This window comes from Myotis daubentonii, chromosome 2 (assembly GCF_963259705.1).
Source record: "Myotis daubentonii chromosome 2, mMyoDau2.1, whole genome shotgun sequence".
Classification (NCBI taxonomy): domain Eukaryota; kingdom Metazoa; phylum Chordata; class Mammalia; order Chiroptera; family Vespertilionidae; genus Myotis; species Myotis daubentonii.
The window spans coordinates 28,611,722-28,625,209 of record NC_081841.1 but is presented as its reverse complement, the minus strand read 5'-3'; the positions used below and the strand labels follow the sequence as shown (position 1 = coordinate 28,625,209).

Genomic DNA, 13,488 nt, shown 5'->3' with positions numbered 1-13,488 from the left:
TCTAAACTCATTATTAACTAGCTAGTTATAACATTAAAATGTTTAATGGGTTCACTGTGAGCATTAACAAATGTCACTTACTGTTCCCCAGACTCTTTATAGGGCACATTTTTTTCTCATGTTGTTAATCTTCCTATCCAACCAACCTAAGATTTGAAGAAGTTTAGTTAGTTCCATTCTAGACCTAAAGTGTTCTCTTTATCTCCTTTTGCAAGGATACTCCTGATTTCCATCAGCTACTAGAAATGGCAGATGAAAAATGGCACAAATGTGAATTATGACAATAAAAGTTTATAAGCTACTAAAATAAAATTATAGTACCTAAGAGCTGAGTCAACTGACAATGTTAAATGGAACATTTTACAACCAGTCCTGGGATAATGATAAAAAGAAAAAAGTGTAGCACACAGAACATGAAGAAATACCTGACAGGTAACGGGCCCAAGATCAAGCTCAGGCTACCTGATTTTGGATGAGTTATCTTAAAAGTTAGGATGGGAGGAGATAATCTAATGTTATGGACTGCCTCCTCTGTGTTCAATTGTTGACATCTATTATCTCTTTTACTTCCCATAACAGCTCAGTGAGAGAGCTATTATTGTCATTTTAGAAAAGAGAAATCGAGGCTAAAGTGGTCGAGTTGGGCAAATGCCCAACAACAAAACTGTTAAATAATAGACAATATTGACATCCAAAGACTCTCTGACTCTGAAGCCCATGCTCTTTCTATAGCTTTTTTTTATACCCAAATGCTATCTTTTTGTATAGATAGATAATCTCTATATAAATAAAGCAACTATAGGTTTTATAAAGAACCTCTCTTTCCAATTTGATGCTAATGTTTCTTCCACACTATCAATTCAGGTGATGGTTCTCTTTACCTTGAAGCTCAGCTTGTAAATTAGCTACACAGAGAATGTTAAATTATAGCTAAGTAAGGCAAAAATATAGGGTTAGCATGAATATCAGCATGAGGAAGAAAGCTGAACTCTGAAAATTATATTTAAGGAGGAATATACAAATGTTATCAGGAGTTTGGATAGTTGATACAGCAATCTTTCATTTTATTTTTAAATAACTCCACTCAGAGATTATTTTGTGTTAGCCATAAATTTCCACTGCCTTTCTCTCGCCTTTTTAGTAAGACATCCTTCTGTCACTCCACATGCCCATAATACCAAATCACAGTGCTTCTCATCTGTGACCACCTCAGTATCCCCAGTGACAGACAAAAGCTCACTAGCATGTCCCGGTGGTCTGGTGCTATCTCCCAATAAATTAGTATTTGCTCTAATTACACAATTTTAGAAATATTGTTTTATCTTTAAATATCTTAAAAAATGTATATTCTTTTCTTTCATCTGACTTTGTTATAATGTAAAGATAGTCTTTCCAATTACTTACTACGGACCAAAATTCATACTCCAAGAAGAATTAATGTCATGTTAATTCTGAGGCATCACATACTCTGTGCAAACTCCACTTACTCTAGCCAGAGAAACACAGTGATCAAATGATATAATCGAATGACATGCAAAGGGCTGATGTGAAATGAAAAGGGCAGAAATATGATTAGGATATTAATTCAAGAGAAATAAGAAAATAGGACTGTTCGAATAGACTTAGCAGGATGGATTAGTTCTTTCTGGAAATATGTGTGATGTTATCTCAACGTGGACTTCCACTCCAACTCCCCCCATTTAAGTACAATCAAATGCTTTGTTTCTACACACACACACACACACATACACTACACACACTACACACACACACACATTAAGAGGGCTACGAAATATTCAATGGCCAAATATAGAGAGAAACATTCAGTGAAACTGCTCCTAAATATCAGATGAAGGCATCATGTCAATATAGCAGTAAAGCCATAAATTTCTATTGTAATGGAACACAAATTAATAAAATGGGAAAGTAGAACTTACAAAATAGCTTTAAACTCAATACCACATTTCATTTATAGGTCCAAGACTATAATGGACAAAAGCTAATTTTCATGGTTGATCCATAATAATAGTCATTGAGAAGTTAAATGACAGAGGAGAAACAGCTTTAAATGGGAAGTGGCACAATTAATCACAACTGTCATACTTATGCACTTGCTGACTATCAACCTTGAACAGAGCATTTAATTCAAATCCCATTTAAAAGTATGCACTGTCAAGGGAGAGGCCAAGAACCATTTTCTAGTTCAGGAAGCAACCCACAATCCATGTGCCAATGATGGCACTGAAAATCAAGTCTATTGGCATATAGACTGATTGCTCTGATCCTACACCCTCTTCACAACCCATTGTATAAGCTGCTTCTATTAAAATAATAATAATAAAATGCCAGAAACCTTGACATCTGACTTTTCAGAGATGATCAATTTCTGTTCTCATTATTTGAAAATATTCTGCACATGTAGAACCCCAATTGAATTGAAGCTCTCTGTGTGAAGAGAGAGTTTACCTTTTGAACACCCTTTTAAACATTCTGAAATACTATATATCTGTAATATATTTGTTGATACTAAGATCCCATTGCTGTTTTAAAAGCATTACATAGAATAACTGTTGTATATATAATATAATACAGTATATTTCATACAATGGATTAAATAATATCTCAAACTCGCTGAAGAAAAACTGTGTAGAGAAAGAGATGATACACAGATAGAGATACTGATACAGATGTAAATAGATTATATAGATATAGACAGAGATAGAGATAATAGAGATAGAAAGATAGAGATAGAAAGACAGAGATAGAGATTAGAGATAGATAGAGATAGAGATAGAGATAGAGATAGAGATAGAGATTTGGATATGGAATGAGAGAGAGAGTTATAGCAAAGATCCAAAGCAAAGGTCAAAATTTAGGAGCAAAATAAAAACAATTACCTTGAATCCTAAATAATTTCATATTTACATATTTAATGTAAATTTAATGTAACCATCACCAGTTTGATCAAAAGGAAGTATGTAGAAGTATTAAATTGAAGGAATTAATTATCAGTTCAAAAAAATATCTTCCTGACAACTAGATTGCCAGTAATTATAATAACACTAGATTTATCTAAGTTATCAAAATAATGTAACATCTGGCATCTATACATATTATCTTGATAACCTTACAATTAGCATATGCAACAGACTACCTGGTCATGGCAAATATTTTTCATTCATTTAATGTATATTTACTAAACAATCCCTACATACCAGCCACTATTCTGCATACTAGACAGGAATAAGACAAACATGGTTCCTGCAAATTAATAGGATAATCAGGGTTACTTTTACAGCCCAGTTCTTCTGGCACCTACACTGTGTTATGTAAATTAAGTTTTTCTGACCTTGGGTGCTTTGCTTGTCATTTTACTGTTATTTACAGAATTAAATAAATTTTGACAATGAGTTTCAGATGAGCTTTTTTGCTTTGTAGGTATTATTGAAGCGAATAAAGCTCTATGAATCATGGAATGATAAAATATTCACAGAACTTACAACTCTGCTGTTGAATAACAATTACACTTATTCCAAACAGGCAATTGGTTTCCAAACGCATTAGACAAAGGCAATTTAGAGAGCTTCTTCTTCTTCTTGGCATCATTAACGTTGTTGAACATCCTGGGATTCTGGAGTATTTCACAAAGGTAAGTATGTGTGTGATAAGACGGAAAATTTCTGAGTTCGTGAAATATTGACCTGGGAACCATCACTGAGCCAAAAGGAATCCTGTATGCCATGACTGGACAAATTAGCATATTAGAGAAATCTAACAGATCATTCAGAGCCAGAAATGTCCCATTTAGAATTCACTTTTTTCATCGATCCTTATAATAAAAACAGTTCTTTAGTTGATTCTACAAGATGTTCTAAAGCAAACTTTCTTCCTCCATTACATAGTACTACTTTAGAATTAGAAATAACTATATTGATAATAAAAGAGAATGAATCATTATCATTAAAAGCAAGTATCATTAAATAAATAGCTAGAAATCTAATGATGCTTAAGATTCCGATTCCATTCAGGCCTTTGAATCAGCAGTGACCATTTCAAGGTCAATAACAAACTGGGAAAAATCATTTAGCCAGTCACCTGAGACCCTTCACTGGCTTAATAGGTTTCATCTACCATTCATCGATTGCCAGTGCATGCATCTCTCTCTCTCTCTTTCTCTCTCTCTCTCTCTCTCTCTCTCTCTCTCTCTCTCTCTCTCTCTCTCCTGTTCCTACACATGTAAAAATAAAGACAATAATAATGACCTCTTATGGGCCTTAGGGAGATAATTTCTTATAAAGGGTCAAGCATAATATCTGCCACATAGCGGGAACGAAACAGATCTTTGTTTTCCTCACTTCCCTCCATTCACTTATCCATTTGATCGTGTTTATCCCAACCATTATCCCTTCTCCCTTGCCTAAAGCATCCTTTTACCCATCTAATAAGTTTCCTTTGGAACATCAGTCATGTGATAGGTACTGTGGTCAACTAGAAAATACAAAGTCAGTAAGTCAATTATGCAGAGTGCCACCTATAATCCTGCTCTCATGGAGCATATGGTCCAGTATAAGAGAGAGGCAGGATTAATGGCCAAATCATACAGAGGATGTATCATAGAATTGTATACTTAAAACTTATATAATTTTCTTAACCTATGTCACCCCAATATATTTAATAAAAATAAAATAAAGAGGCAAAAATCAAATGAAAAAAAATCTGAATGGCTACATGAGTTTCATCATTCCTTTCCTTCCACAGTGTATGTTGTCAAATTGACCCTCCACGATGTATGATTTCCCTAAAATGCCTATTTCATTCTGAAATTAAAAATAAAATAAGAAATTCAGTCTTGCAAAAGGACCCAGCAAGAATGTCCTCAGCTTTGTAGTAAAAATAGACTCAGCAACAAAAACGGAAGCTGAAGCAAGGCCCCTTTCCCCTTCATCCATTGGCTCCAAACACATAACTGATGCCCATCTGCTGATTCTCACAAGCCTGTACTATTTCTCAATTTTCACTTTTTCTCCCACTGTAAGATTTGACCCTTGTCTGTTTTGGAGTAGTTGAATAGGCAATCTCTAGGGTCAGCCCAGTTGAATTCAAACCCACAACTTAGCTGTACTAACTTCAGCAAGCTGTTTAACCTTGCTAAACCTCAGTTTTTTCTTTTATAAAATGGAAACAATAAGAGTAGCAATTGTAAAATTGTAAGGATGAGTAAGTGCTCAGAAAGTTAGTAATATTAATAATGGCCTCATGCTCTGCTTTATGCTCCCCTTTTCCTCCTTTTTATTCTTCTAGACCAGGGGTGGGCAAACTTTTCGACTCGAGGGCCACAATGGGTTCTTAAACTGGACCGGAGGGCCAGAACAAAAGCATGGATGGAGTGTTTGTGTGAACTAATATAAATTCAAAGTAAACATCATTACATAAAAGGGTACGGTCTCTTTTTTTTTAGTTTTATTCATTTCAAACGGGCCGGATCCGGCCCGCGGACCGTAGTTTGCCCACGGCTGTAGACTCATGCTGAGTTGTGGCCAAGATGACCGTGATTCTGAGCTGAGTTCAGGTAGAACTGGCACTGGGACCAGAGACTATTAGCTCAGGGAGTTACTCACTCACTCATTTATTCATCCACTCATTCAACCAACTTACTAAGCACTGTTCCAGAAACTAGAAAAATAGAATTAAAAAAGCAAAGCACCAGTCTACATGAAGCTAACATCCAGGGCTTAAATTAAAATATGTGTGATTCTTTCTCTTTGGTTGTCAAGCAAATGAGTTACTATAAAGAAGTGGGATTCAGAGGAGGCAAAAATAAAAATATAGAGAACACCAGAGATTAGAGGAACCAAAGGTGAGAACGAACTAAATGATAATATAGGGTTTATTTAGAAAGAATTTGATTCTTACTAAATCTTCTTCATCTCTTTTCTCTTTTAATGCATACTTTTAAAGGGAAGGAAAGAAAGAGAGAGAGGATAAAATGAGCAAAAAGGAGAAAAAAATAATTTTCCATGTGTTGAGCATTCCTGTGTCTTAGTCAGCATGCTAGATACACACAGATAACCTCATTTTATATCTACCACCTCCTGTTACACTGTACTTAAAAAACTAAAGTAAGAGCCCTGGCCAGGTAACTTGGTTGGTTAGAGCATCATCTCAACATGCCAAGGTTGCAGATTCAATCCCCTATCAGAGTCAACCAATGAATGCATAACTAAGTGGAACAACAAATTCTCTCTCTTCTCTCCTCTCTCTCTCTCTCTCTCTCTCTCTCTCTCTCTCTCTCTCTCCCCTCCCTCCCTTCCTCCCTTCTCTCTCTCTCTCTCTCTCTCTCTCTCTCTCTCTCTCTCTCTCTCTCTCTCTCTCTCTCTCTCTCTCCTCTCTCTCTCTCTTTCTCACAACCCCTTCACTCTGGTAGGTAGATAGGAAACCAGTCCCTTCCATTAAAGTGACTATAACCACCATCATCTGTTAATCAGCCACTCCAAAGGGAAAGAATGAGTGTCACATATTAGAAGAAAAGAGTCTGGAAAACTTGCCTACAGAGATTAAATAGCTAGAACCAACTCTTAGAGCAAAGGCACATATTGCCTTGGGTATGTGTTGCCCATTGAGATAAAATGGACCAACTCAGAAGATCTAGGCAAGAAACTGTATGGAAGTTAAGGTGGGAATATAGTGACCTCAGGGAGGAGTGCATGACTCTGATTTATTTCTATACTGATTTTTATTGTCAAATGCTAACAAACAACAAGTATGCAAAGAAACAGGAGAAAACACAGGTGTCTCAGGGACAGTACTGTGGAAACATTGTTTATGAGTCAGATAGTGTTTGATCACAATACACATCCAATCACAATTCAATTTTTACCAAACCCAAAGGTGTTCAGAGCCAGATAACAGCAATGGCACATCTATCAAGAACAGGAAAGTCCTGACCTATTCTTTTCCCCCAAGATTTTGAGGACAGTGGATAATTATGAAACAGCATCCTCATCAATATACAGGTGTCATTAGGTCTGTGTTAGCACCAGATGGTACCCCTACCACCTTGCATAAGGATCCAGTGTGATGCCATCCTGGCATAAGTCCAAAATCCATCCTAATCTTGTCAGGGTCACTGAGATATCAGTTATAAATTACCCATAAATGTCAGGCCAAACTTACCTTTAATTTGTACAAAAAACAACAAAAGCAAAAACAATAATAAACAAACAAAAAACAAGAGCTCCCTGACTTCGTATAGAGTCTCCTCAAATAAATCTGAAATAGAGAAATAGTGACATGTCATATCTGAGGCTCTCCAGGTTGTAGATGAAATAAGTAGGCAGATAAAAAAAATCTCTTCTTCTTGCTGAAAAGTATTAGATAAACATATCTGTAGTACTTAGCATAAATACCTATCCCTCATTGGATGCTAACATTAAAAGGTATTACAGTGGGACCTTGACTTACAAGTTTAATTCATTCCGTGATAGAGCTCATAACTCAAATTACTCATATGTCAAATCATAAAGTGAACGAGTGAGACACGTGATGCTGGGCTGATGTTGTGGCATTCACTGTGACATTCGCTACGCCAACTAGCAGTGGGGTATCTGAAGCTGGCTCGTAACCTGAATTTTAGCTCGCAACTCAAAGCAAAAAATCGGCCGAGAGACGGCTCATATCTCGAAAAACTCATTAGTCGGGACACTCGTAAGTCAAGGCCCCAATGTATAGATGTTTCCAGGGGAGGTGGCAAAAGGGTGTTTGTTTTATAATCAACTAGAGGCCCGGTGCATGAAATTCGTGCACTCTGGGGGGGGGGGAGCGGTCCCTCAGCACTGGCCTGCACCCTCTCGCAGTCCAGGAGCCCTCAGGGGATGTCCAACTGATGGCTCAGGCCCGCGGGGAGTAGGCCTATACCATCAGTCGAACAGCCTTAGCGCTGCTGTGGAGGTGGGAGAAGCTCCTGCCACCGCCGCTGTGCTTGCCAGCCATGAGCCTGGCTTCTAGCTGAGTGGTGCTCCCCCTGTGGGAGAGCACAGACCACCAGGGGGCAGCTCCTGTGTTGAGCATCTGCCCCCCTGGTGGTCGGTGCGTGTCATAGCGACCAATCATCTGCCATTCAGTTGATTTGTATATTAGGCTTTTATTATATAGGATGTTGTAAACACATCTTATTAAGTTTATATCTATCACTGCACTTATTTTGCCAATGATGCAGTGATCTTTTGTGTATAACCTATAACAATCGAAAGTGACTTAAGTCAGATATAAATGACCATGAATATTCTTCTCTTACAGCTATTTTTAGCAACATATTGGGAAGGAAAAGAAGGTGAAATCAGCTTTGAAAACCTTCACAAGTCGAAAAATAGATGTCTGATCCCAGAAATTTATATGTTCTTGATAAAATTGGACTTATAATCCATATTCACTTGTTTATTCAATAAATATATATCGGGCATTTGCTATGTACCAGGCACTGGTCAAGGCACTAGGAAAAAGCAGTAAATAAAGCAGTCTTAGATTCCTATCCTCCTGAGGCTTACTCAAAAGTGTTTAAGAAAATAGTTTGTCTTTAGAGGCAGCATGACATAGAAGGAAAAGGCCAGGACTCCAAGTAACAATGAGTTCTGATTCCAAATCCAGACTCTGCCAACTACTATTCATATGAACCCTAAGCAAGTTATCTCACCTCTTAGAACCTCAGTTTCCATACCTGTGAAATGGGATGATTCCATCTTTCCAGGGCTGTCGTGAAAATTCAGTAAGTTGGGGTGAGTATAGTTAGTACCCGAGCATGGTACTTGGCACTTTGAAGACACTCAGGAAAGCCAGGTCTTTCTTGGATCAAGGAAGAAGGCACACATTCTAGAAATATATTCATGGATTTCTTCTTCAACAATGATGTTTTCCACATAGTCTCAGCACCAACTTTACAAATCCCCCGTGCATCTGATGAACCTTTCTGTCAACCTGGCTGCCTCAAAATCTGTAAAGGTGACAGGGTCTCACATTTCACTTTCTCACTGTCAGACCCACTGCATGTTGTGAAAGAGCGCCACCTAAAGGTCTTTGTGAGACACCTTCACTAAACCTCCTTTCCTTGGTTATAAAAGACTTTTTGGTGAGCAGTCCTCTTAAATAATCATCACTGTTGTGCCAGTATCTATGGCCCCGTAATAAAAGGTACACAAGCACAGGAGAAACGCAAATGATTTATCAAGTCATATACATCTGGTCCTAAAAAAAGCCTTCTTTCTTTCTTTTTTAGATATTGTAATCTAAATCATTTTAACGCCGGGAACATTAGTGAAAGTCATCTTGAAGAAACACTTCTCCTCCATGAAAAGTCTCTGAAATTTTATGGCAGTACACGGGAATTTTCTTCCAGTATTGATCTCTGGGAGACAGCCCTATGAAACTATATTTGATTCCACCTGTCTTATGAGCAAAGTATTCATTGTTTTCCTCAGCTGAACACTTTATGCATTTTAGTTTGAGCTGATATGTATGGAGTGCCTTTATGAATACTATTTGTGTACATTTACAAAGACTAATTATGACTCTAATAAATTAGTATGATTTTGCGTTCATATGCTATCAATTAGAATACAATAATTTCAAAGTCTAAGTGAATACAACAACAAAATGACAATTTCCCATACATCATAATATTTCACAACTTCTTACAATGGTTCAACCATTATAAGCAACATATGTGATATTTTTTGGAGTTTAGTAAATGTGCCATTAAAATCAAAATAACAGTATGTTAGTTATATTCTTCCTTTTAATATATTTATTGAGCATTTATTATATGCCAGGCATTGCAATCGTATACTATGTCTGAGAAAATACTAAATCTACGTGTGATTTGACTATAGTGGATCTTGATGTTACACTATCAAGATGTGAACTAAGGAAATTTTCTCAGAATTGAAACGCAATGTTACTAAAATAAAGAATTTTAACAAAGAGCAGATACCCACATGCTGAAGAAGTTATAAAATGAATGTAAGTGGTACAAATACTGAGCTTAAAGGAAAGAAAAAAATTAAGGAAGGTTAAATGAGTGCTGAGAGGAGAGCAACAAGTCAAATCAAATAGAGATGCTTACAGGATCCCCCAGTGGTTCTCAACCTGTGGGTCGCGATCCCTTTGGCGGTTGAACGACCCTTTCACAGGGGTTGCCTAAGACCATCCTGCATATCAGATATTTACATTATGATTCATTACAGTAGCAACATTACATTTATGAAGTAGCAACGAAAATAATTTTATGGCTGGGTCACAACATGAGAAACTGTATTTAAAGGGCCAGAAGGTTGAGAACCACTGCTTCCTAACCCAAATGGCATCTTTGAGTCACCATTGCTACCAATTCAAACACATTCAGAAAAATGTCTTCCAAGAGAGATTTTTCCTATATAGGCAAAAATATGTGAAAGCTCGTTTTCTAAAAAAAGTAAATAAAACTACCACCCCATATCTTTGTAGCAGTGCATGTCCAATTTTGATTGAAGACCACCTGCTTAAGGAGAACCTTCTGGCTCCTACCACAGACTGCCTTAACCCCAATCTTTTTCCAAGAATCAGTGGTTTAAACAAACACATCTATATTATTTGTTAAGTTCCCCAAAGTTTGTGTAAGCACCACTGCCTTCCAGGACAGTTCATGTTGGATAGGATAGGCGGGTTTATCAGCCGATTGCAAATGATTCTGCAATTAAGCGCTCTCCCTTGTGTATACCTAAATTATTTTAGATCTGTAGAATAAAACATTTATTCATCTTGATTAGGAATGATATGCATTTTTTATTGCAAAAGAGCAGCTGTAAAGCACCAGGTGTTTCTCTTACTCAAACAATATTTTGTTCATTGGCTTGTTTTAGAGACAAGTGGAAAAAAAGAAAACACCTAGCTCTTACGGACAACAATTCTTGCCCAATTATTGCTTCCAGTCATCTTCTAGCATTTGTTCTCTGACAAAACAGTGAGGCCAACCCCTGAGAGGCCATAGATGCTTTCTTTGTTACAGAGGGTTAAATGCCAAGTTTGCAACTTGAGTTTAATGAACACCCAAAAGATCAAGACAACTTTACTAGTAAACACTTCACCTTAGTACACATGCGAAGCTCGAACAGTCTCTCTCATCATTAGAAAAAGGGCCTTATTTTGTTTGTTCCCCCCAAATGTGCCTTCCTCTCTTAATTTCTACATCATGACAGAAAAAAAGTGCTCATTCTGCTTTCACTCGTCCTTCGAGATGAAAAGAGATCTACAGGATTATAAAGTGGACCCAAAGCAAACATCCTAAGAGCTTAGAATTCTCACACTGAGGTTGACACTCGTGATTAGCTAAATTGCAGTAAGTACACATGCTTCCATTCGGAACGGGATGCATCCAAACAGCAGTTTCTCCTCTAGTGCCTAGCAACATTATCACTGAGCACCTGGAATAGTTTAGGCATTAAGTGTAATTGGTTTTGCTTTACATAAATCTGTAGCTTTGTAAATAAGCTGAGCATTTCAGCTTCTCTATAACACCAATTAACTTAAAGGGATGCGTTGTTTGCAGAAGCCTGCTGGGTCTGTACTGTACTTCCCTGGTAATATGATCAGCGGCGGGCAAGGTTCTGTGTCCCTGTGGTGTTCCATTTACTCCCAGGCACTCGGTGCCAAGGGTCTGCACCCAGCCACTCATTTGCTCTATTTTTCACTTGGAAAAGATTGGGGAAATGAAGCCTTCCCTAATAAGCGCCTTCTGTGCTCTATTTCTGTCCATGGCTGAGACCTGAAAGGCAGGGGATTTGGGATTGTTGTCTGTGACCTGCAGAGCACAGGTCTGACCCCATCTGCTTCTGATAGGGACATCTCTCTCCTCTTTCTTTCTTGTAACACTGCCGTCCAATGCAGCCAGAAGCCCCTATATTGAGGCCGTACACAAAATTAAGGAAACCATTTCTTATTATATGAAAATGTTTTCATCAGAGTTATTTTTTCTTTATTTTTTTTGAAAAGCACTCGGAAATCCACTTCTAGAAATTGGTAAATCTGTCCAAGCTCTTGGATATTTCCCCTTGCTATCTCTGTACTTGGCTTAATCCCTTATCTCTCATATCCCCTTCAGGTAATCTTGATTTATAGCATTCATTCCTCCCTGACCAACCTCTAATTCTCTTGGTTTCTGAAAGTGTTTTATTGACTATTAGATTAATGGTATCACCAAAAAAAAAAAAAAACAGCTCATGATTCCCAAAAGTTTCCTGTTAATATTGTGTGATTCACAAATTGAAGGAAGGAGAATTACCCCTTCTGAAAACAGTCAAGTTTCCTTGTTCTATGAGAACAGAACTTTAGCATTATTACTTGAACCAGTCCAGCAATGAGCAGTTTTCAAAGATTATATGAGCACTATGGACAAAGTAAATATTTTGACCAAGAGTCTGGCTATCAAATCCAGGGGCTAGCCCTTTCTACATAATTGCGTCTATTACAGCTATTGTCTATAATCCTATATAATAAAAGAGAAATATGTAAATTGACCGTCCCCACTATGCTCACCAGCCGATCAGGAGTGGGTATGCAAATTGACCCAACAAAGATGGCAGGTTAATTTGCATACACAGGCACTGGGCAGAGAGCAGAGCAGGAGAGCTGGTGTCTTGGGGAGATGTGGCTCCCTCAGTCACTCCCCCAAGCCACCGGGTGGAGAGCAGAGCAGGAGAGCTGGAGGCTTGCAGAGTGTGGCTGCCTCGGTCACTCCCAGCGACCGAGAGAGCCACACCCCCGAAGCCACCGGGTAGAGAGCAGGGTGGGAGAGCCAGCGGAGAGTGGAGCAGCTTGGGGAACTTGGCTCCCCAAGCCACCAGACAGAGAGCAGAGAGGGAGCCTGGAGGCTTGGAGGACTTGGCAGAGTGGGAGGTCATGGAACAAAGACAGAGCAGGAAGGGAAAACCAAGAGCACGGGGAGCACTAGGAATTCTGGGAATAGTAGTTCTGGTGGCAGCCCCAGGACTGGAAGCAGAAGCCCAGAGTGCAGGGAGCACTAGGAATGCTGGGAATCATAGTTCTGGTGGCAGATGGATCTCCTAGACACTAGAGCAAAGTGAGCCTGGAGCAAGTTACTATTGAGGTGGGGGATGGAGGATAAGCAAAGATGAGAGACATAAGTAAAATCAGAGTGTCTAGGAAAAATTAAAGGGGAGATATCCTAAAACTTCCAGGAAATCTCCACCAATGAAGCAAAGAAAAGAAAATGCCTCTATTATTCTGTGAGCAACAAACCAAACTGAGTTGGGGGGTCTCAGACAATTCGCTCATATGATTGCAAAGACAGACAGAAACTCCTGAACTGGAGAGGGCCCCCCTGAGGGCTCCCAGATTGGAGAGGGTGCAGTCGGGCTGAGGGACCCCCACCCCCCCCCACCCCCAGTGCACGAATGTCGTGCACCAGGCCTCTAGTATACTTATAATATTCTCAGGAGGAAT

The 13,488-nt window shown here is 38.5% G+C and overlaps 1 protein-coding gene across 1 annotated transcript in view; it reads left to right on the top strand.

Moving 5' to 3' along the window:
- Nucleotides 1-9,416, top strand: part of SLC15A5 (solute carrier family 15 member 5) — an 84,454-nt gene extending 75,038 nt beyond the window's left edge. The window contains exons 8-9 of the mRNA XM_059680952.1: nt 3,541-3,649; nt 9,269-9,416. Coding sequence (XP_059536935.1) covers nt 3,541-3,649; nt 9,269-9,416 — 257 coding nt within the window. The remainder of the gene's footprint in view (nt 1-3,540; nt 3,650-9,268) is intronic.
- Nucleotides 9,417-13,488: the final 4,072 nt, after the last annotated feature.